The sequence below is a fragment of the Loxodonta africana genome, chromosome 8 (assembly GCF_030014295.1).
Source record: "Loxodonta africana isolate mLoxAfr1 chromosome 8, mLoxAfr1.hap2, whole genome shotgun sequence".
Lineage (NCBI taxonomy): Eukaryota > Metazoa > Chordata > Mammalia > Proboscidea > Elephantidae > Loxodonta > Loxodonta africana.
In genome coordinates this window covers 28,640,369-28,665,452 of record NC_087349.1, presented here as the reverse complement: position 1 = coordinate 28,665,452, position 25,084 = coordinate 28,640,369, and the positions used below count along the sequence as shown (strand labels likewise).

Sequence of the window (25,084 nt, the reverse complement as noted above, 5' to 3'; positions counted from 1 at the left end):
GTTACCATTGAGTCATAGCAACCCTACAGGACACAGTAGAACTGCCCCGTAGGGTTTCCAAGGAGCACCTGGTGGATTTGAACTCCCAACCTTTTGGTTAGAAGCCGAGCTCTTAACCACTACGCCACCAGGGTTTCCATGTAACCACTCCCCCAAATGTTGGCCATTATTATTAAACCATAAACTCTATGAGCAAAAGTACCATATGTTTTCAATACCTAACATACTACCTGGTACACAGAAGGTACCCAATACATATTTGAATAAGGTATAACTAAAATTAGAGGATGAAGGTGAGTAAAATTGTTCATCCTCCTGAAATTATCAATCCCACCCCCAATAAAGTACATTTAACCCCATAATCTGTTGTTATTGTTGTTGTTGGGTGCCATCAAGTCAATTCTGACTCATAGCGACCCCGTGACAGAGCAGAACTGCTCCACAGGGTTTTCTTGGCTGTAACCTTTACAGAAGCAGTTTGCTACATCTTTCTCCCATACAGCCTCTGGGTGGGTTCAAACCACCAACCTTTCAGTTAGCAGCTGAGCGCTTACTTTTTGTGCTACCATTGTTTCTAATCCCCTAAACTATTTGGTAAAATTTCTAGTAAAAACCATGTTCAGTGAGAATATAATTGGTGTTTTTCAAAACATGTTGAAAACCTCTTATTCACTAGGAAACTAAGGCAGAAAGGGTGTGGGGGGTGGAGAACCTAACTTTTTTTTTTTGAAGTACAGAAACCAATTGGTCTGTTATTCTAAACTAACTAAAACTGGGCCACAGATTGGCAAGAATGGCATAGGTTATTAGTCCCTTTGTCCATTGGAAGGGGGAGGGGCATGAAATCCCACCTTCCTATGAAAGCCCTGGTGAGTTGTGGGCAACGGCATCCCCCGATAGAAACAAAGCAGACTCATTCTCCCTATTAAAGATTATTTCACCTCATTACAAGCATATAGACAAAACAGTCAAGTCTCAAAGAGGTCCTTTTCTTAATGAAATATTTATTTTTTAAAACGATCTGGTTCCCTGACACCATCACCCCTGGGGTTCCCCTTAAAGAAGACAGACTGAACACATGACTTATACCTTTTCCCTCTTGAAATGTCACCGCTGTTGTTGCTGGGTGCCGCTGAGTTGATTCCAACTCACAGCAACCCCATATGACAGAGAACTGCTCCATAGAGTTTTCTTGGCTGTAATCGTTACTGAAGCAGATCCCCAGGTCTTTCTCCCATGGAGCCGCTGGGGGGGTTCATACTGCCAACCTTTCAGTTAGCAGTCAAGGGTTTACTCATTGTGCCATCAGGGCTGCTGAAATGTCACTAAAGCAACATTAAAGGGATATTTTAAAAGACGAAAACCCATAAGACAAAGAAGGAAAAGGAGTCAAGAGCTTCCTAGGAACATTTTAGAAAGTGCAAAGTAGATAGAAGCGGAACAAACGACTCAGAAGTCCCCAAAAAGCTGAATAATAATCTTAACGTACTTGCTGCTAACTTGAAGGTTAGAGGATTGAATCCACCTAGGGGATCCTTGGAAGAAAGGCCTGGTGATCTACTTTTGAAAAATATATCATTGCAAACCCTGTGGAACACAGTTCTGACACACATGGGAGATGATCTGAAGGCAACTGGTTACTAGTAACCCAGCAGTGGGGTAAGCTGGGCAACAACCTGATTCATATCACGGAGCCCTCAAAATGCTGCGGAATTGATGATTCCGGCTATCTCCGGAAGCGCACGGAGGCACTACGAAAAAGAGAGGGACTCTTGAAAATATGTTTAAGAAGTTAGACCCTCAGTTCTCCTCTCCCACACTATGAAGCTGGGTAGCTACCCCACCCCACAAATACAGAGGTTTGGGGGTTTATCCAGTGGAGACATTAAAACAAAGAGTCTCAGGACTGGGGGAACACTAGGCACAGCAGAGGATAAAGTACAGTACTGGACACGGAGAGTTGAAGTCCAAATTCACATACCTTTCCTACAAAGGCTCAAAACAAATAACCAAAATAACAGAATGTTGGGAGAGAGAAAACAGTGGAACAGTGCCTTCAAAATTCTGTGACAAAATGATTTCCAAACTATAACTCTATAACCATCAAAATTAACATCTAAGAGTACACATAAAGCCATACTCAGGCATCAGGCGTTTAAAAATTTATCTCCTATGAATGTTTTCTCTGGAAGCTACTGGCAGATGTGCTCTCTAAAATGAGAGAATAAACAGGAAAACACACTAACTTGGAATCCAGGAAACAGGGGATCTGACACAAGAGAAGCAAAGGAAATCCAGAATGGTAGTGAGGAGATAACTAACAATGGAGATAATCCCAGCCGACCTAGACTGGAGTAGGTCTAGAATGTTCTGAGATAGATTTCTTCTAAAAAAGATCATTGATAGAATGCCCAATGTATTTGAATACACAAAAAGAAAATTAACATCAGAGGGAATTTAAAGTTGAATTAGCCATACATACATAGAAATATCAAAAAAAAAAAAAAAACAACACAATTTATTAATTCTGAGAAAAACAAAGTATTCCAGAAAGAATGGAAGGAATGGAAAGAAGGTAGGAAAGAAGGAAAGGAGGGCAAAGTTACCTGGCCCAGCTGTGAACACCATTTACATAATCATAATGATATAAACACTGAATAATGATCTAACCAAAACCATCTGTCCGTGTTGAGTCGAGATGGGAAGTATGTATGTGTGTCTGGGGGAGAGGAGGATCAAGGGCAGGAAGGAGTGCCAGTTTCTCATTTTCCATAAGGGGAAGCCAATGGATAGCGCCTAAAACTAAAAGAGTAAGAAGAGTTACATGCGATTTAGAGATACGGAAATAAATATCAAAGAAATCAGCTAAAACAAATTGAAAGTGGCTGGCCTTGGGAGATGGAAATGGTAGGGATGAAGCACTGCTGTTTTTCATAATAAGCCTTTTAGAACTAAATTAACCCTTCAAATTATGTGTATGAAGCACTCTTAAAAAAAAAAAAGAAAAATTAAGACAAACAATAGCTGCCCTGAAACCTTGACACCAAAGCAAAAAAACTTAGTAGCTAGGAATTTAAAATACTTTTTTATATAGAAAAAGTAATTCAATAAGGCTAAAACTTTTAAGTAGCCCAATTATACTTGAGGGTGACTCAAGCTAAAGTGAGTGGGTAGCAATTACGCACAGGTACCTTTCTCCTTTTGCTAAATATACCCTCAGTAGCTCAAAATAGGAGTGCTGTAAAAAATACAAAAAGTGTATACTTGAATGTGGTTTATGGACTCTACCCAGAGGCCTCTTTTGCCAGGCCCTGCCTATAAATTTAGGTCTCTCCTGAAATATCGCTCATTAAAACTATCCATTGAAAACCAAACCTCCTGCCATCGAGTCTACTCCGACTCCTAGCAACCCTATAGGACAGAGTAGAGCTGCCCCATAGGGCTCCCAAGGAGCTGCTGGTGGACTCGAACTGCCAACCTTTTGGTTAGCAGCCTGAGTTCTTAAGCACTGAGCCACCAGGGCTCCTGGTCTCTCCAGAAATATTGCTCATTAAAACTATCTATTGGGTCTGCTCAAATCAGTGTAGGTTGTTATTTTCCATGACAGTTCATTTCAGTCATAAAATTACGGAGCTTAGAATTCTATCTTCACAATTTCATTCAATGAAGGAAGTCTGAATTTATTTCTGATGAGATACGTGTGTGTGTAAGAAAGTATTGCATGTATATAAAATAACAAGTATATAACAATAAAATATACTTCTATGTATATATCTGTGTCTCAGAGCCCTGGAGGCATAGTGGTTAAGAGCTCAGCTGCTAACCAAAAGGTCGGCAGTTCAAATCCACCAGCCACTCCTTGGAAACCCTGTGGGGCAGTTCTACCCTGTCCCACAGAGTTGCTATGAGTTGGAACCGACTTGACAGCATCTAACAAAAACATGTATACACCTGTATATACCAATAACATGTATATACCTGTATATGTAAATGTGTATGTGTGTGCATATATATATACACACACACACACACAAATCATTTATTGTGCCAAAGATTTACATATACAATATCATTTATTCTCAAAAAAATTACAAAAAATATCATTATCTCCATTAAAAAAAAAAAGAAAATGGAGCCGGGCGCAATTCACCAATGACTGACAGGCAACAGAGCACTAAATTTTTCAGAGGACAGGCTCTGCAACCAGGCTTCCTGGATTCAGACCCCAGCTCTCCCACTTCGTAGTTGTGCAAGTCATTTAACCTCTCTGTGCCTCAGTGTTCTGGTTTGTAAAAGGGTGACAACAATAGCGCCCACCTTTTAATATAGTTGGGAGGATTTAATGAGTTAATACATGGAATGCACGTAGTGCCTGGCACATAGTATATATTACATTAGTGACATTGTTGCTGCTGCTGTTACTGTTAAAAAACTGTTAGCATCATAATAATCCAACTTCTGTGTCCACAGAGCACACATGCACACAAGTGCCTGTCCACATGCATTGTACAAAGCCCTTCTTGTCTTTAACTAGAGAGGGAACCAAACCCATTGCCATCGAGTCGATTCTGACTCATAGCAACCCTACAGGACAGAGCTGAACTGCCCGATAGGGTTTCCAAGGCTGTAAATCTTGACCGAAGCAGACAGCCACATCTTTCTCCCATGGAGTGGCTGGTGGGTTCCAACCACTGACCTTTCGGTTAGCACCCAAGTGCTTAACCACTGTGCCACCAGGGTTCATAGCTAAAGAGGAATAACCTAAAAACCCTATGTGCTCGTCTTTGACCTTAAATACTTGAGCTTCAGTTGAGAACAAAATGACTTATCAAAATATGAAAATTTTAAGGATGGCAAAAAATTCTTTTTTCCCACCTACTATTGCTATTCAGGAAACCTTGGTGGCACAGTAGTTAAGAGCTACAGCTATTACCCAAAAGGGTCAGCAGTTCGAATCCACCAGGTGTTCCTTGGAAACCCTATGGGGCAGTTCCACTCTGTCCTATAGGGTCACTATGAGTTGGAATCGACTCAACAACAGCAGGGGTTATTACTGCTATTCAAGGCACAAATGCTGCTTTAAATGCCAGGTCAAAATCCTTGACAAATTACAACAGATAATGACGCCCTCTTCTCTTTTTATACTTTAAACTTATATTAAACTTATATCAAGGCACTCATATCATTTTCTTTCCACTAGTAAAATTAATTTTTGTTCCTATTCACATTTTACAATTTTTATGATGAAGTATAGTGGCATGTTGCCAGTGAATGCTTAAAAAGATCCATTAAATTGAGCATTTATAATGGCACTAAAAATAATAACTAACTGATTTTTATTTACATTTTCATTGCTAATAATTGATTATTAACAAAATTGCAAAGATCGTAATAGTTGCATTTACATAAACTCAAATAAGTTTCACTTTGGGGGAATTAGATTGGTTTTTAAATTTTCATTTCTAACTTTTATGAATCTAATGAAAACAAAAAATAATCCACCCTAAAAAGTCAATTAATTGAATGTCTATTTGTTGGAGTATTAAACTCGGTAAGCACGTGAGACATGTAGGAAAAAAATGTTTTTGATTCCTAAGAGCATTTTTGGAGAAAATATATCCTACGGATGTAAACCTTTACATCCTCATTTCATCCAGGGTTACTGAGAGGGGCCTCAGAGAGAGATATATCTAAAGGAAACCCAAAAAAAAAACCTACATCCAACTCGCCACAAAGACTAATGGACATGCAGTGGTTTTTCAAACTGTTTTCCTATAAATGCTACCTGGAAAATGACTTTTGCCTAGTACAACAAAATTCTCATATTTTCTCTGAACACTTATGCGTAAGTTTCCTTGTGCAGGCAGGCAGACAACTAAGTATCAGAACACCCTCAGTAAGAATATATTTCACTGTGAGAAAGGTAAAAACTGTAAACCCTATAAAAGTTCTTTTAAATTGCTTTTTTCTCTCTTAATTTATAACTGAAAACTCAGTTTTTTCCTAAGAAACATTCAACGTAATTTAAAACCAGAAAAGTCAGATTTGCTTTATCTTGGAAAATCAGTACAACCGTAGATTCACCTCACCCTCAAATAAAAAAACTATTTCAAAATAAAACATTCTTTACTAGACATTTTCATATTTCAAAACAGGGTACCTTCTGACTCCTAACTACATACTGAACAACCAACACTGTTAATAAACAAAAAGCACAATGAAAGGCCTGCGTTCACCAAATGATAAATGATAAACTCCAGTCTCTATCCTGTCAAATACTAAACTCTGCAAGCTTTCAGTGCTAAGTATCTCTCTGTCAGCTGTTTATTTTTCCTTTCCCGGTTGTAGGAGGTTTAAAAATATTATATTACTTATAGTTAGTAAATAAGGGAATTCCAGTGCCAAATATTTGTACAAGATAATGGAACAGCCGACATTCTGTTAAGAGTTCACTGAGACTAAAATACTAACACAGGAGAGTACCTGCTGCTTAAAACACACGCACACGGAGCCTCTGTTTAGCCAATTCTCACAAAGATGTAATAGCAGGCCCAGGTCTGGTCCTTTCTGAAGGCCAATCATTTACCAATTTTCAAAGAAAAGGCAACATTAAAGAGCCTCTCTTTTTAAGAATCATAATTGGAATGAAGTCAGCCAAATTTAGAAAAAGCCTAGAACTATACACCAGTTTTTAAAGAAATAAAGTCTTGTAACTCCTAAGTACATGTGGAAATTCAAACTAAGGTAAGAAAATAATGGTAAGCTGTTGACACAAGAGGCACAACAATGGGCTCAAACATACCAAGAATCACATAGATGGTGCAGGAACGGGCAACATTTCATTCTGTCATACGTAATGTTGCCACGGGTTGGTTGGAGCATACCCAACAGCCACTAACAATAACAACGGTAAGCTTTGTTCATGATTTTACGTGAACAAATACAGAAGAATATTTCTCATCTTTTAAAGCGTATATTAGCTTAACCCAGTTAGCTTACATACCCCTTTTTTCAACTGTATTTACACTGGTCACTGCTTAGTTAATTATCAAAGATGTTGGTGAAATTCAAATTAGTAAGCTATTTAAACTACGGACAGAAATGTGTTATGCCAGGATCCGAGAAACGAACCAAGGGCTACGAGTTCCCAGGTCAATGAGCTGTATCAGGAGAGCTAAACCATTAAAATAAAATAAGTTAAGGGTGAGGCAATGAAATAGCTGGATACGCTAGAAAGGTCACCACGGATATAGCTTCTGTTGTTTTGTAAGCTAGATCGGCTCAAGTCTGTATGTTCAGCCAGATCTCAAAAGATTTACAAGGTATTACTGGTCTCTGAAGAGGCTGTCTCTGCATATCGTTATGTCGTTCCTCAGAATGTGACACAAAGCCCTCATCTCCAGAACCCAGGCATGAAGGCGCAAGTAGGAAGGTGCCTTGGAAATAAATATCCTAAACAATGTCGCCAAAATAATACCAGACTCAATTCTGACCTAGGTTGTGTCTCCATGGTTGCTGTTGTTGTCAGGTGCCATCGAGTCAGTTTCCACTCACAGTGACCCTCACTTGACAAAGTAGAACTGCATCACAGTGTTTTCTAGACTGTGATCTTTATGGGAGCAGATCGCCAGGTCTTTGTCCTGTGGAGCCACTGAATGGTCCGAACTGCCAACCTTTCAGTTAGTGGTTGAGGGCTTAAATGTTGTGCCACCCAACCAAATGGCTAGACCCCTCCCAAACCCAAGAGGAGCATGAGTTCACGATCAGTCACCTTTATAACACCTTTACAAGATAAGAGGTTAGGAAACTGGAAATTTGAAAAGATGATGTCTGATTAGGCAGAGAGAAAACTTTTACTATCTGCCAATAATTTTTTAATCTATCTATAATTCTGATGGAGCCCTGGGGGCACAGCGGTTAAGCGCTCAGATACTAACCAAAAAATTGGCAGTTCAAACCCACCAGCCTCTCCTAGGGGAGAAGGATGTGGTAGTCTGCTTCCGTAAAGATTACAGCTTTGGAAACCCTGTGGGGCAGTGCTACTCTGTCCCACAGGGTCTCTGAGTAGGAAACGACTCAACGGCAACGGAATAACTCGGATATCTATGAAAGTATCTTTTTCTAAATCATATTCTTTTATTTAACCTTTTTCAGACACAAGGTATTCATTTTAACTCGTTTCTATATTCTCCAGAAAAACCACAAACTCTATTTGTTAAAAAGAGTATTAGAGGAAATGTTTCCTCTAAATTTTATAAATCTACATACACCAATATTTATTACAAGTGGACAGTTGTTTTTATTTTGTTTTGTTAGTCAGGCAAATAATATCTTTTTGTAACCCAAAAATATATTCTCTTCACTGCTCTTTTTGAAACAGGTTGCTACGTGATTCACGGACATGGTCAAGGTTCAGGGAAAGAAAACTATGCATGAATGATGATAAAATCATTAAATTCTCAACAAAATTGCTAAAACATCAGATATGCAGTCTAATTAATAGACCAACGTGAATTAAATAGCAGGAATTGCGGAATGATTTTTTTGTTTAAAAAGAATGCACTTACGTTACAACAAATATTTAAATTATAACAATGTTGAAAAGTAAAGCCTCTAGAAGCCCTGCTTTTATAAACAGATCTTGATGATTTGGAAGGAGCATATCCATTACCTGCAGGTAACTGTTGGCCTCTAACATGCTTGCAAAGTTTGTTCTCAAACAAGTTAAGCAGTTCTCCACAATCCTCCCATAATAGTCATTTGTTTACGGAAGTCCCCCTCTCCCAGGCTGGAAAATTACTGTGGCATTCCAAAGAACTACTGTTTTAACCTTTCAACAATGATCCTTGCCTCTGGCTTGTCTCCCTAATGCAAAGCTTCCCAGATCCTAGCTTAGCTTTCTGATCATATGTTTGCTATCAAATCTGAATTTAAACCATCCAGATTACATAATTTTACTTATAATGTGTATCTGGGAAAAGCAATCTAAAACGTTTGATGGGCTTCGCATCATGAACACCTTTAATCAGGAAAGGCGCACTGTTCATATAAATGTACCTCTTGTATTTTCTCTTCTGTACCATTAAAAAGGGTTTTCTATATGTGATGCCTCTTTGACCCAAAGTAGCAGGACCAGGTAATCTTTTTCTCCCAGGTAAGTAAGCAAAAGGCTTAGAAGTTGCCAAGGACATTCACTGCCACCAGGGTTATGGAGCAAAAGACACATCAGATCCTGTCGCTCTTTGACTCACAAAACTTCGAGCTGCAGATAATGACATTCAAAACCCTTCCTAAATTGGCCCCAGCTCATGCAGCCAACTCTCGGCCCTGTTACACCTGGCACACACCCACCCAATGGCATTCATGTGCCCTTCTCTAAGGACACCTTGAGCTTCCCAATCTTACTGCCAACACTTCGTCCACTAGCCTTTCGGTTCCTCACGGTTCCTCACGATACCTTGCTGCCCCACCCCACCTCACCCTATCCCCTAGCCCTGTTCCCTGCCCCCAGCAAGGGCCTTTCATACCCCTTTGCTCTTTCCCTCGCCCCCATTCACCCCTCACTCATCTTTTCCTCTCCCCCACTCTCTTCCTTCCCCATCAAGTCTCAGCTCAGGTAACACTTCCCCACGTCCTATTATTAAATGTTTTCAGTGACACGGTCTATTTTTCCTTAGAGTTCTTTTAAAGTATGTTTCATAACGAAAAGAGAAATTTTAGAATTGAAATGTTTTCATTATAAGACGCAAACCTCTAACTGTCCTGTTAACAGTTACCAGTCCATGCCTTCAACTCAGTTGTATAAATCCTGCACAGGATACGAAATTTTTAAATATTTTAAATGCTTGTTTCACAGAGAAGACACTGAAGCTATTAAATTTTTTACTTAAGAAAAATTCTTACATTGACAAATATCACCTAATGAAATTCACATCTTCTTATAGATACGTTTCTGAAATGGCTATAAAAATGTAATTATTTTGAGGAAATGTGTAGTCTCCAAATTTTAAAGTTTTAAAACTAAAATCAGTTAATCTAAAGAAAATTCAATAACCACTTATTTTAGAATAATTCAGTGTTATTACTTAACAGTAATACTAAGTGATACACCTATAGTGTTTATATATGTTAAATAAAATTTAAATAATTGTTTCTGTTATCTGAGCTGAGAAGATTCATCTTAATCTGAGCATATAAGCAGGGCCAATTACCAAAGGGGAAGGATATATAGATCACAATTCTGAAAAAGTTAGTTTTTTAAATGTATGAAATTTAATGAAAAAAGCTTGCTTTACTTTGAATCGAAATTTGTTATTTAGCCATCCATTGCATTGGACATACCACACAAAGTAAGCACTAAATATTATTTTTCTAAAAAGTTTATCTGAAAGCTATTTTCCTCTTTGGCTTCAGCGTTTTAATTCTCTCCTCCTCAAAAGGTGTTATTTGTCCTTCTCTTATTATGACTTTCTCTACAGTTAGGGATACTGTTTCCTGAGTCATTTAAACATCTGAATCATTTTAAATGAGTGTCTATTATTTTATGTTTCCCAAAGGAAGTCAGTAAACAGACACTGTGGAAGTAGATGAGAAAATGAAAACTTTGCCAAAAAAAAAACCTGTTGCCGTCGAGTCGATTCCAACCCATAGCAGCCCTACAGGACAGAGGAGAACTGCCCCACAGGGTTTCCAAGGCTGTACTCTTTATGGAAGCAGACTGCCACATCTCTCCCATGGAGCGGCTGGTGGGTTTTGATTTCGGAAATAATATTAAAGTTATGCCCTGTCCTTGAGCATAGAGAATGTGACCTGGCTGAAGCTGAGCTCACAGGATGACTCATCAACTGGGCCCCGAGATAAAGACAATAGCTAGGATATCTTGGAAAATATCTTTTAGGGAACCTCTCACATAAACCAATCAGATGGAACACAAAAGACTTTCTACTCTCATCTTTATCTATTAGTATTTAGTGAATAGAGAATTTGTTGGACCAATGAAGACCCTCCTGCCTGTTGTTACTGAAACCTGTACCAATGATCATTAAGGAAGACGATTCGAAATGTTAGATCACAGTTTCTAGCCATCTGGGAAAAGGTGAAGTTTTCAATGATTTTGCCCATCTCTAACGTTAATACATACTGATAGTTCTGATGACTCCCTGGCTTGGGCAGACACGGCTCTGGCAGCATGCTTGTCTGTTTCCCACCTTTGCCTTTTTGAATATATGCCGAATAGAACTTTCTTTTTGCTTTACTAAACTCTGTGATGTTTTTTACCCTACAACGGTTTGAAGCGCAGACCTTTCAGTTAGCAGCTGATCGCTTGACCACTGTGCCACCACTGAAATAAGCAAAAATGTCCAACGAGCACCCAAAATAACTATCACGATGACCTAACACTAAGGCCATGGATATTACACAATCGTCCTGAACCCTAGGCTCTGACATAGCGCTTACTTTCAAAGACATCTGCTTACATGCTTTTCTGATGCACGGCAGAAGCAGTCAAAACAGTAATACTAAGAAAGAGAAGTGGCTACAAGCACAGGCTTTGAGCACCTACTAGCCCGGAAGTGGGGGGGCCCTCTATCGCATACAAAAACTAGCTGTGCAAACTAAGAATCTGAATCAAGAAATCCCTAACTACTTACTCAGCTTCCTGTGTTTGAGATTTTAGGAATTCAGCAGCTAAGTTTTAAAACTCTAGCTTTTAAACAATTGTACTTAACCAGTCAAAACAAAATGTATGTCTTGAAAGGATATTTTATTTCATGAAAAAATGTACAAATACGTGTAGAAGAATACTTTATTTCCTGATACGAAGTAGCAGAAACATTATTACCATGTGTAATTCTTTATACATCACTCTACCTCAGCAAAGACTACTTAGTTCATATCCCTGTCATGGCTTGCTAAGGCTACAGTGTAACTTCTAACTGGCCTGCCAGTGCCTTAATTATCATTTCATCCCACAGTGACAACATCCATTGCCTCTCTATGTTGTTGTTGCTGTCTGTCCTCAATTTGATTTGATTCCGACTCATAGAGACCCTATATGACAGAGAAGCTAAGACGGCCAGACCTCGTCTTGCCTACTTTGGATTTACTATCATGAAGAACATCATGCTTGTTACAGGGTCAGCAAAAAAGAGGAAGACCCTCAGCGACATGGACTGACACAGCAGCTGCAACAATGGGCTGACACATAGCAAAGATTGCGAGGATGGCGCAGGACTGGGCAACGTTTTGTTCTGTTATACATATGGTCGCTATGAGTTGCCTAGGAAACACTGGTGGTGTAGTGGTTAAGTGCTACAGCTGCTAACCAAGAGGTCAACAGTTTGAATCCGCCAGGTGCTCCTTGGAAACCCTATGGGGCAGTTTTACTCTGTTCTGTGGGGTAGCTATGAGTTGGAATCAACTCGACGGCAGTGGGTATGAGTTGCCTAACACTACCACGTAACAACAACAACATGACACAGTAGAACTGCCCCATAGGGTTTCGTAGGCTGTAATCTTTACCACAGCAGATTGCCAGGTCTTTTCTCCTGGTGTTTTCTCCTGCAGAGTCACTGGTAGGTTTGAACTGCCAACCTTTCAATTAGCAGTCAAGTGTTTAACCATTGTGCCATCGGGGCTCCTTGGCTCTCTATAGCCCAAGGGATGACATCAGACTTTCCCACAAAGGTCTTTGCAAGTCTACCTACTTCCTCCTCTTCTCATCAAGCACCAAACACCACAGCCACGCCGAACTTCTAAGTTTTGCCTAAACTTGCCATTCCCTTCATACCTATCTTTGCACACATTTTTCATGCTGCTTTAAATCCCCTTCCCTCCCCTTCACCACTTGAAAACTTCTATGCGTTTTCAACATCCAGCTTAAATGACGCTCCTATGAAACCTTCTGGAAGTCTCCAATCACTCTTCATTCTGTGTTCACACAGTAATTTATTTATAACTTGAATACTGTATTTTGCTTTGTTGGTTTCTTTCTATTCTCCCCTTTCATCTGTGTATCTCAAGTGTCTGTCACAGACTGGGTACTCAGTAGATGTTTAATAAGAAAAGTAAAGAATAGGGGAATAGAGGAGTCTGGAAAAGAGAGAAGAAAATGGAAAAACTGCCAGGTTCTTTGGCAGAATAATGCCCAATAAAATTTCTGTGAGAGAATGACAACTACGGTTGAATTTTAGAGTTCCTTTTATAATAAGAATACTAAAAGGTTTTGTTTTTGTTTTTGTTTTCCTTAAAGTGAAATCACAACGGAATGCCTTGGTTTTATAAATGAAGTGTATTTAAGTCTTACAGAAATATTCTAGTATTTAATTAAATGTATTGTAACAGCGGTGCAGTGTAGGCAAACAAGCACGAGCTTTGAGCGTAGACTATACTCAAACCCTCGAAAACTACTAGCTGTACAGCCTTGGGCATGTTACCTTCCCTCATCTGTAAAATCGTTCTAACCACATACAGTTGCTTTGAGTATTTTCTGAGAAAACAAAGGTAAAATGCTGGGCAGGTGCTAAAAACGCAGTAAGTGATATGGACCGTAATGTGGAAATGAAGTCGCTAGGCTATCAGCCAAAAAAAATAAATAAACAGAAAATAAGCAAAGATGTTAAACTTAACAGTTTAACTTAACTTAATGACTTATGACTATCGATATAATTTTAAAATGTTTACTACATAAGAGAAGTCCTTAAACAGAGAATTTTTAGAAAATTGTTATACTATCTGAAGATACTCCAGTTTTGCATTACAATTTTAAACAAGAAGTTGAGAAGGAGAAATTTCTTCATGGCCATTGAACATCTACTTGATTTCCACTAAGAGGATGATTTCAGATCTGGTTCAATCACTTGATATTTTTAAAAAGCTTTAAAAATGCTTCCACACAATCAATTAAAAAAAAAAAAACTCATTGCCATCGAGTCAATTCTGACTCATAACAACCCTATGGAGCAGAACAGGACAGCCCCAGAGGGTTTCTGCAGCTGTAATCTTTATGGAAGCAGACTGCCTCATCTTTCTCCCAGCCAAGGGCTTATCCACCGCGCCACCACACAATTAAGAGACATATGCAAAATCCCTCGAGTAATAAAACTGAAAAAAAAAAAAATTTACCCCATTAAATATAGCCTGCTAGTCTTCAACATGTACAGGTGCTTCCAACTGAATTTTCTGACCAGCACTTGCCTAATTAGTTTGCTGGCAAAACCCTAAACAAACCCATTGCATAGATTCCAACTCATAGCAATCCTATAGGACAGGGTAGAGCTGCCCGAGAGAGTTTCCAAGGAGCAGCTGCTGGATTCAAACTGCCGACCTTGTGGTTAGCAGACACAGCTCTTAACCACTACTCCACCAGGGTTTCCAGTTTCCCAGCAGTTGAACATGTATCAGCATCACACTCTGACAAATGATGATCTCCTGATGGTGATACGCAGCTGTTGTCGACAGTGTAAACACGTCTGTTCAATCTGTTTACATTCCCCCTGAGCTGCCACTGCTCTCCTAATGCCTGTGTTAATAGCAAGGCAGAATTGCAATAACAAATGAACTTCATTTAGTCTACAGCTAAAAGCCTTTGGAAGTACCCATCTAAGGCTTAAAACCAATTTCCATTTAGCTTCAATATGTCTTTTAAGGAGAGAAGGAATTCCTGCTACTGAAATTACCTTGAAAGTCATGGCATATTCAGGTTTATTTGTCTAGTTATTTTGGCTTGCCTCTCCAATAAAATTAGAATCAAATTCTTCTTAATCTCCCCAGAGACATATAGAAAACTTTTTGTTCTATGACAGCTTCACGTTTATTAAGCACAAATATAATTACAGTAAGGTCGTCAGATTTAGCAAATAAAAATACAGGATGCCCAATTAAATTTTCATTTCAGATAAACAACAAATAATGTTTTAGTGTAAGTATGTCCTAAATACTGCATGGGATATACTTATACTAAACATTATTTGTCATTTATCTGAAATGCAAATTTAATTGGATTTCCTTACTTTATTTGGAAGCCCTAAATTAGAATGTTTTAATGGCTTGTCAGTGCTTACGAGCTTGACTGCTAACCAAAAGGTCAGCAGTTCAAATCCACCATCTGCTCCTTGGAAACCCTATTGGGCAGTTCTACTCTGTCCTATAGGGTTGCTATGAGTCGGAATTGATTTGACTGCAATGGATTTTTGCTTAATGGCTCCTATCAATAATTCCGTAAAAAGGTCAAATTCATGACCAAAGTTCACCAAAAATGCTTTCTGTTTTCCAAAAGGTGGCCTCTTAAAGTGTTTTGTTTTTTGTTTTTTTTGGGGGGGTGCGGGGGTTGGTATAATAGTTATAAAAATCTGGTTTGAGGCTCTCTCATTTTTTCTCAATCAATCTGATAAATAACGGCATTTGAACTCTTGCTTGAATGCCACCACAGCCCAGCTGCAAGCATTTTTTTTTTTAGGAACTCTTTGAGATGTGGCAGCCTTCAGAGATACTGGTTGTCTTAAAAAAAAAAAGCTTCACTACCCTAATCTTTACCGGTTTTGAAAGTGAAACAAGGCTCTGAATACAGGGAAATGGACAAGCTGGGTTGAATGCATTCTGCTTGTTTAAGTATCTACATCCAAAATTTAAATAAAGAACCTTCTAAGTTTTTTTTTTTTTTTTAAATCAGAATAAAAAACTAAAGGCACAAAGGGAAAAGCCATGGAGTTGCCTTGCAAACATTTGCCGAAGGCCTAACAGTATGTCACATTTTGCATTAGTTTCCCCCTTTAACAAGCCTAACAAGCCTTAGCAAGCCTAAACCTGTGAGCCTAAGCCTATCTCACAGCCAGACTCCTCCTTTAAAACCTCACTCTCTTCAATGACTTCAGGCACCATCCTCAATCTGATGCGCTAGTTTACCCCTACTCTTACTATTCAATTTCCTGACCATTATTCAGTTTAATAACCATTTATTAAAACAATGGACAAGGCGAATGGTTCATATCATCAAGCTGTTTAGACTCTGGTAGTTTGGGCTGATTATAAAAATAGGAAGTGTATACTAAGGACAACATACTTGACTTCAAAGGTTGAGAAGAGTCTATTAGAGACATCAGTAAAGGCACAGTGAGCATGAGCTTGGCACTCAGAAACGCTAAGGTCTGAATCTGAGCTCTACCACTTATTGCTGAGTGACCTTGGGCAAATTACTGAACCTCTCTGAGCTTTATTTATAATTACCTATCTCAGAGGACTGCTGTCAGGTTTAAAATGAAGATCACATGTAAAATGCTTTACATAATGGCAGACTTATCTATAGGCACTGAGGACAAGGCAACAAAAGGCAACAATTACACAGGTTAAAAAAAAAAGTGAAGTTGTTACACATACATTGTCTGGAACTGAACTGCCATGCTCTGAATTCCAAATCTTCTATCTCTTAGCTATGCACACTTAGGCAAGTCAATTAACCATCCTATGCCTCATTTCCTCATCTCTATTATGGGAATAACAATAGTACCTATCTCATTAGAATCGTGAAAAGGATAAAATTAGTTAATTCATATAAAGCTCTCAGAACAGTGTCTAGCACACAGTAAGGACCAGAGAAACGTTAACTATTTTTTATCATCATCATTATCATTAGTTCAAGAGGTGGCATTTCAGACAAGTCTTAATGAGCTGGTAATATTTTGATAAAAAGTATTAAGGAGAAATTTCCTGATAAGTGGACAGAAAAGGAGCCCTGGTGGCACAGGGGTTAAGGACTTGCCTGCTAACCAAAAGGTTGGCAGTTTGAACCCACCAGCCACTCCTCAGGAGAAAGACGCTGCACTCTGCTTCTGTAAAGATTTACAGCCTTGGAAACCCTACGGTGTAGTCCTACTCTGTCCTATACGGGTTGCGACGAGTTAGAATTCGACTCAATGAAAATGGGTTTAGTTTGGTTTAAGCAGACAGAAAGATAAAAACAGGGAAAAAAGGGGCAAGGAAGTCTGGTTAGGGATCAGAAAATACAGTTTGACCAAAGAATAATGAAGTAGGTAAGGAAGGTAAAAATGGCAGATGAAGGTTTTATGTAGAAGGTCTTGATGCAAGGCTGAGGTATCTATAAATACTTCATTATCCATTAGGGAGTCTTTCAAAGTCTTAGAACAGAGGAGTTATATGATCATGGTTGCATTAGATTAACCTAGCACCACTGTTTTTGGGTATACTAGAGGGAGACAAGAGAGGCAGTAAGATTAGTTAAGGTACTCTGCACCCATTTGAGCAAGTCATCAAGAACAGCCTGAACTTGGGCATTCCAAATGAGAACAGAAAAGAGGGGACAGAATCCCAAGATTATAGAACCAGAACCTACAGGACTTGGCAACTGTTTAGAGGCAAGGGCTTTAGAAAGGAAGTCAGAGAAGAAATGGCCCGAGAAGCCAACCAAATGTATATTGGTTGAGTGACGGGTAACTGAGAGTAGAGACCACAGACCATTCTGTAGCAGCAGAGAAGCTGAGTTGAGGCTAGACTGAGTAAGACCTAGAAACTTACCAGAAGCAGAGAGGCAGCCAAATAGGAATAGGGAATGAGCTTCCACAGGCTGTCAACCTAAGGAGCAAACAAGATGTAGACAGCGACCATGGGCACACAAAACAGGATGGGACAAAAGGTTTGTGAAATAGACTCAACAAGCAAAGGGAATGATGGGGAAAAGCAGTGTCAATCTACACTCATTATCCTCCCAGAGGCTGGCACTGACCTTGGAGCTGAGGTTGGATCTCCTCATTTCTGGCCTCACTGGAGCTATATACACCCTATTATAGGTCTTAGCAAAGAGTAGTTGAATTGCCTGTAATACGCACTAGTCTGAGGGCAATAGCTAGTAGCACATATGTGCTCAATAGGTGTTTGAAGAATGAATAAGTTAGTATCCCTTAGAACGCAGTTGCCTGTCACCTTTGCATCATAAGGCTCCTTCCAGCAGCACAAGCTGGACTTCATTCATGAGTGTCTATGACCCGTCCTGTCCTGAAGTAGCAGCCCAAATTACTTTGTCTACTTACTCTATTAGCATTTAAGCAGTCTAATGGAATGCATCAATCGTTTTTAAATGGTTTTCCTAAAAAAGCCTTTGTGATTACATCAAATGCCTCCACTCCCACCCTCATCCTAGTCCCCTGACCAGGATCCATCCAGAACAGCACAAGTTGTAGGAAGGGAACAGAAAAGCAGCCACATTTAAATCAGTTATATAAGTGGGACATCATTGTATTGCAAGACTGTCGTTTTAAGAAAAGATTCTGAGATTTTTTAATAAGTTTGAAATCAATTTTCTGTCCGTCAAATTACAGAAGTTTCATAGAAAGTCCCTTAGTGTTTATTTGAATTATTGCCCCACCCCAGAGGTCATGGTCCCCAGACCTTCTGTTAGCTCAAGACTGAACCATTCCCAAAGCCAATCCTTCAGACAGGGATTGGATTGGACTATAGGACAGAAAATGATACTGGTGAGGAGTGAGCTTCTTGGCTCAAGTAGACACATGAGACTATGTGGGCAGCTCCCGTCTGGAAGGGACATGAGAAGGCAGAGGGGGACAGGAGCTGGCTGAATGGACATGAGGAATACAGGGTAGAGAAGAGTGTGCTGTCTCATTAGAGCAACTAGGGGTACATCGTCAAGGTGTATATAACTTTTTGTATGAGAGACTGACTTGATCGCAAACTTTTACTTAAAGCACAATTAAAAAATAAATAAAGAAATTATTGCCCTAATATCTTAAGTTGGAAAATAAGATTTCAAACCCTTCTACCATTCTCCTTTCCACTGCACAGTATACCCACATGGAGAGAAATACGACAGCAGGCATGGTCCCCTTTTCTGAGTGCCGTTTGTTTTCTACAGAATTTTCGTTTTCCACTCATGGGCCTGAAGAGCTATGCTCCAAGAAGCCTAGTAGTACATCGACGCAGGCTGCTGCTGTGAAATTCAAAGCTTTAGTTTGACCTCACACTAAGACTGTGTTTTAACTGGCTTGAGGTGGGAGCCATCAAGCACTCGTGTGCGGGAGCCAGCTCCTGAGAGATAATTTATGCTCATCTCTTCCCAACTCCAACCCACATTCAGTGATGTTCCGTTGGTAGCTTGAAATCGACCACACTGGGAGTATTTACCTCATGGAATTCCTTAGATATAACAATTAGGGCTTTTTCTCCCTTCAGAGCTCCAGTTTACAAGTACACTACAGAAAGGAATATACTTACAGAATTAATTTTCCGGGAGTCTCATGTGTCTGCAAAACAGCCCTGGTAGCGCAATGGTTAAGCACTTGGCTGCTAACGAAAAGGTTGGCGGTTTGAACCCACCAGCCTCCCCATGGGAGCAAAGACCTAGCAATCTGCTCCCGTAAAGATTACAGCCTAGGAAACCCTATGGGGCAGTTCTACTCTGTCCTATAAGGTCACTACATGTTGGAATTGACTCGACTGTACACAACAACAACAACATGTGTCTGCAATAATGTGTTAGCCTCACTACCTGGGACCACTAGCATGCAGTGTATCATATCCTCTTCTAAAAAGCTATGTTTTCAATTGACTCAAATTTTGACTGTTAAAACGTTTGCCAATTTTCTGAATGAAAAGTCTAATCATAGGTTTTAGAGTCAGAATTTGAGGGCCAAAGGGAATTTAAGAAGTAACTTAGTCTAACTCTTTCAGAATTAAAAAATAATAATAATATTTTTTATATCCGCCAAATCGTGTAGAGAGAGTAGCAGGATTATAATCTATGTCTGCTATGTTAACCACCTGGATTTTTACATGCATTTATACGGTGGGTTTGTTTTGAAAAAAAGAAAAAAGAAACACAGTTCCATTGTGACTTCTAAACTCGAGTCCTGAGGGTCTTTCTGAACGGTAATAAGGCCCCTGAGCCTGGAAAGAGCTCAGGCTTTCAAATGGAAATTTTAACACGGAGCCTGAGTGAAATAATTAAGTAACATACACATTTCCACACCTCGCAGTCTGAGTACAGAAAATGCTTGCATTGAAATCATCTCTCATGGAAAGAACGTCTCCTGTCACATGATGCTGAACAATTACCCCAGATTAGAGTACTGCTATCACAGTCCCCTACCCCCGTATCTCGTGGAATGATTAGAAAAGAACACGTTACTGGTTGGGTTTTCTAACAATAATAAAGGGAAGATATAAACACCGTACCCATGCAAGAAGCAACAAATTTCTTTTCACCGTTCCACAGTACCCTAACATTCCCACAATGATCAGGAAACAGCAAACGGCAATTAGAACTGGGTGCACCACAGGAAAGTAAGTCAAGATGACCGCCTCCTCTACCCTGAAAGAAGAACATCATATTATAAACAAAAATATCATCAAAATACAAGCAAGACACAGCACAAGACAAAATCGTGATTTTTATTGGTAACTCTTTAAATCATCATTTAAAGATAACCCCTCAAAGCTGGGCTTGCTGTTTCCAAAACAACTGCACCACTGTGTCTTTATTTGCTTGCTCGTCTTACTGTTGTTTCTGTTTGGCTGATTTTGCGTACAAGTGGTAGCATTCTGTTATATAAATGAGCCAAAGATGCCCTCTATGTACTGACTCCAGGTTATTTCTTCCAAACAGGCTGGGCTTATTAGCCCAAAAAAGCCGACCAGTGCCAAACTCAAATTTTCACACATCCAGTTCTTTTAAAAATAGCCCCCAAAAGCAGATTTTGACCAATTAGAGCCTGTGGGCTTTACGTACCCCATGAAACTGCACTCGACATCTGCTAGCTAGCTTTAAAAAACAAAAAAAAAAAATTTATTTTTATTTTTATTTTTTAGGTGAGATAAAATCCTGTAGTTGCAAGGATGCCCAAGTTGTTGCTGTCCTTGGGGCTCTATGACACAGACTCTACGCCTTGCTGCAGAAGGACGTTCCTTAGGCATATGTAAGCCTCTCCCTATCTCCCTTCTCCTTTACCCTGGGAGCTTCTTTCCCTCTGGAAGACCTCCTGCTTTGGGGGACTGCCCCCTACGTGTAGTTGTCAATAAATGCATTGGCCCCAATAAATTGCTTATTGTACAAAGCTGTTATCTCTGGGTCATATGTTTTTCCATGATCAGCTCTGAACTCCCTTGAACTCCCTACACAACCCTAGCAACTCATTTCAATTATAAGATAACCAAAAAAATCCAAACCTATTGCCGTCAAGTCCGACTCACAGTAACCCTATAGGGCAGAACACAACTGTCCCATAGGGTATCCAAGGCTGTAAATCTTTACAGAAGCAAACTGCCATCATCTTTCTCCTGAGGAGCTGCTGGTAGGCTCCCACAAGAAGTGGATCTACTGTTAGCTCTGAAACCTGAGTAAAACCTGGGACCCTTTGCTGTTTCCCAGTTGGGAGAAATGTCCCTTCTCTTCTCTGACCTGGGACTCCACATGTAACCCTTTACTTCTGCCTGACAACTAGTCCTCCCCCCAAAATGTGGGAGGCTGCTATGCAGATGAAAAGCTGTTTATATTAAAAGGAAGAAGGAAGGAAAGAGATGATTTCTGCTAGAACACTATGGAAAATCTATTAATAAGAGCCATGAACGTAGGAGTGATAATAACAAAAAATCCCATTATCAGAGGCTTCCTAATTGCTAAAAAACCAAAACCAAACCCACTGCCATCGAGTCGATTCTGACTTATAGCGACCCTATAGGACAGAGTAGAACCCTCCCATAGAGTTTCCAAGGAGTTGCCTGGTGGATTCCAACTGCCGACCTCTTGGTTAGCAGCAGTAGTACTCAACTACTCCACCACCAGGGTTTCCCCATTATGTTAAGGACTTTACAAAACCGTACTTCATTTAATCCTTATGACAATTTAGAGCTGTAAGTTACAATTGCCAATCAGAGACAAACAAATTGAGGCTGCAAGAAGTTAAGTAATATGCCGCTTATGATGTCAATGGGCCAACCCTTGAAACTAGGTAAAAGAATGCCCTTATAGTGTTTGGTTTTCATTAAGTCAGGATCACGAAGGTAAGGAGAAGTCGAGGGTGATTTTCTAGAGAAAAACAGCAGAAATATGCAGAAATAAGTAACTGTCCTTTATATGCAAGACACAGTCAACTGGTGGTACAGTCGTTAAGAGCTTGGCTGCTAACCAAAAGGTTGGCAGTTCGAATTCACCAGCCACTCCTTGGAAACTCTATGAGGAGCAGTTCTACTCTGTCCGGTAGGGTTGCTATGAGTCAGAATTGACTGGACTGCAACAGGTTTGGTTGGGGTTTATATGCAAATATGATGTGACCAACACACAGTCAAGAGTGCAGGTGGCTGGTGTTACCATATGCTGAAATACCCTTAGAAACCTGCTGCCCCCTGACCCTCTCTAGGACCACTGGCACACCTTAATGAGAATGTTAAAAACGCAAGTGTCCACAACAAAGGTACCCAGGGGCAAGAACAACTTACCGAATGATTATGGGACAGCACTATCACCTAAACAGCTGATGACAAAGTTACTTAAAAACCAGCATCGGAAAAAGCCTGATGGAAGAAGTTAATCATTAGTTACGACGCCTACCTTGTTTCTGCAGTTAAAGTCAGAACATTATTTAGGTAGTCCCTCATCCATGCAGAAACTGCCAACACACTGATGGACATTAACTGGGGAGAAAAAAATACAAACTGGTTGGTTACCAAGGATTTATGCAACATTAGCTCAGGATTAATGATCAAACTTCAATAATTTTCATTACATAATCTTTATGCTTTTTCCTAATCACCCTTTACCAACTGTTAAAATTTATTATTGCTATAAATATCTGCCATTTCATTTTGTAGTCATGCCATAGCTACTAAATAGAACACCACTCAACAGGATGCAGAAAAAGTACACTATTAAATGGCTGATTCCAGGTTCAGGACAGGAATTACTCAAGACAAGGAGGCCAGAAAACAGGTAGATTATCAAATACCTAAAACGAACTTAGAACATGTTGTCATACTCGAAAGCAGCGAAGCAATCAAATACTGCTGAGGTGGTCAAAAAGACACAGGGCTAACTTGAAAGGGCTTTTGAGAATCAAACAATAACTAATGATTTGAACCATATCAAATATGATAAAATCTAAAAACTCATAATAACATTTAAATGAAACTCATTGGTCACTTTTGTAGGATACTGGATACTCAGCTCATTAGTCAGAAAACTGATAATCCAGTATCTACCCTATCTTTCCTATATACACTAAAGCATGAAACAAAGACTTAAGGACAGAACATTTCCCGTAAAAGAATTTCTGCTAATAAAAACAGAAGGCATGATAGAGTACCACCACTTAACAACCCTATAGAAATAACGGGTCTCCAGGCAGAGATCTTCAAGGGCTGCCAAAAATGGGAGAAAAGTTTTTAACAGTGAGGTTTCTCTGAATGTCTGAACTATACTCTTTGACCATTGCGGGCTCGGTGGCTCTTAATCTGTGGATAGGTAATTAATTTCCTTTGTAATCCACTGTTTTATTGTGTGTGTTAAAAAAAAAAATTATTCTGAAAATGGGTCCATACGCTTCACAACACTGTCAAGGAAGTCCATGGCCTAAAATAAGTTAGGAACCTGGAACTACAGTTTAGAGTAAAATTAGACTAGTTATTATTCTAGGGGTACTGGTGGTGCAGTGGTTAACAGCTTGGCTGCTAACCAAAAGGTCAATGGTTCGAATTCAACAGCTGCTTCTTGGAAATCCTATGGGGCAGTTCTACACTGTCCTATAGGGTCACTATGAGTCAGAATCAACTCAACAGCAATGGGTTTATTATTATTCTCATTTGTCGTGAGTCAAGAATACATTATAAACCTAATAAAAGTTACCAAGTAGGTCAGACATAGGGCTAGCAGAGATCCCTGGACTCTTTGATTAGATCTGAGGCTGTTTTCTTTCTACCTGGCTACATGTGGAAACCCTGGTGGCGTAGTGGTTAAGTGCTACGGCTGCTAACCAAAGGTTCGGCAGTTCGAATTCGCCAGGCGCTCCTTAGAAACTCTATGGGGCAATTCTACTCTGCCCTGTAGGGTCGCTATGAGTTGGAATCGACTCGATGGCACTGGGCTTGTTTTTTTTTTGGTTTGGCTATATGTAGACTGCCAGGCCTTTCTTCCTAGTCTGTCACAGGGACAGGAAATCTAGTGACCTGCTATTTTACTTAAATTACCTTGAATTCTTTCGACCTGTAATAATTCTCGCCTATCTTTATCACTTTTCAAAGAAATGGCCATTCTTGGTTTCTCCATCTTCTAATTTCTTAAAGTCTATTTAGCCAGTTTTCAACGTCAAAGCCCTAAGTCTAGTGTCAATGAATTATCTCATTCTTCATTTCGTATGATATATTTTCAATCGCTGTCATTGTCCATAGTTCTTCCATCACAATGAAAATGAGTATTTCTATTAGACTAGTCCAAGGCATTTCTTGTACGATAAAATGGTTAAAAGTCTGGGGCTTTGACGTCATTCTTCCATTCAAAAAACAGGTATTGATCCTTGTTCTTTGCCAGGTTCTGTGCGCTGTGCTAGGTTCCTGGTTGGCACAAATGGTTTGTGCTCAACTACTAATGGAAAGGTTGGCAATGCCAGGACAGAAAGGCCTGGTGACCTACTTCCATAAGATCACAGCCATTGAAAAACCTATGGAGCACAGTTCTACTCTGAAACACATGGGATCGCCATGAGTTGGAATCAGGTTTGGGTTTTTTGGTGCAATGTGCTAGAGATACACTGATGAGCAAAAGAGCCACCATCTCTACTCTATGGTGCAATGAACCTGGTGAAGATGACACACGTTAATCAACGCAGAGAAATAAATATGTAACTGCATACTGTGGTAAGTGGCGGGAAGGAACAGCACAAGGTGCCATGAAAACCCATTTCAGGGATGCCTAACCTACTCCAAGAGTGAAAGGGATTTTCTCCAAGAGAGCTGAAATCTAAAGGATAATTATCCAATTAATTAGCAGGGGTTAGGAGGGGGATGAAAAAGAACATTCTAATTAGAAAAAGCAGCAAATCCCAAGGTGAGAGGAAGGCAACATGATGCGTTC

At 39.7% G+C, this 25,084-nt stretch overlaps 1 protein-coding gene across 2 annotated transcripts in view; it reads right to left on the bottom strand.

Moving 5' to 3' along the window:
- Positions 1-25,084, bottom strand: part of TSPAN12 (tetraspanin 12) — a 73,096-nt gene that overhangs the window by 35,689 nt on the left and 12,323 nt on the right. For both annotated transcript variants that reach the window (XM_010587381.3, XM_003407236.4), the window contains exons 3-4: positions 22,571-22,653; positions 20,200-20,335 (exon numbers count right to left, since the gene is read on the bottom strand). In XM_010587381.3, the coding sequence (XP_010585683.1) occupies positions 20,200-20,335; positions 22,571-22,653 (219 nt within the window). The remainder of the gene's footprint in view (positions 1-20,199; positions 20,336-22,570; positions 22,654-25,084) is intronic.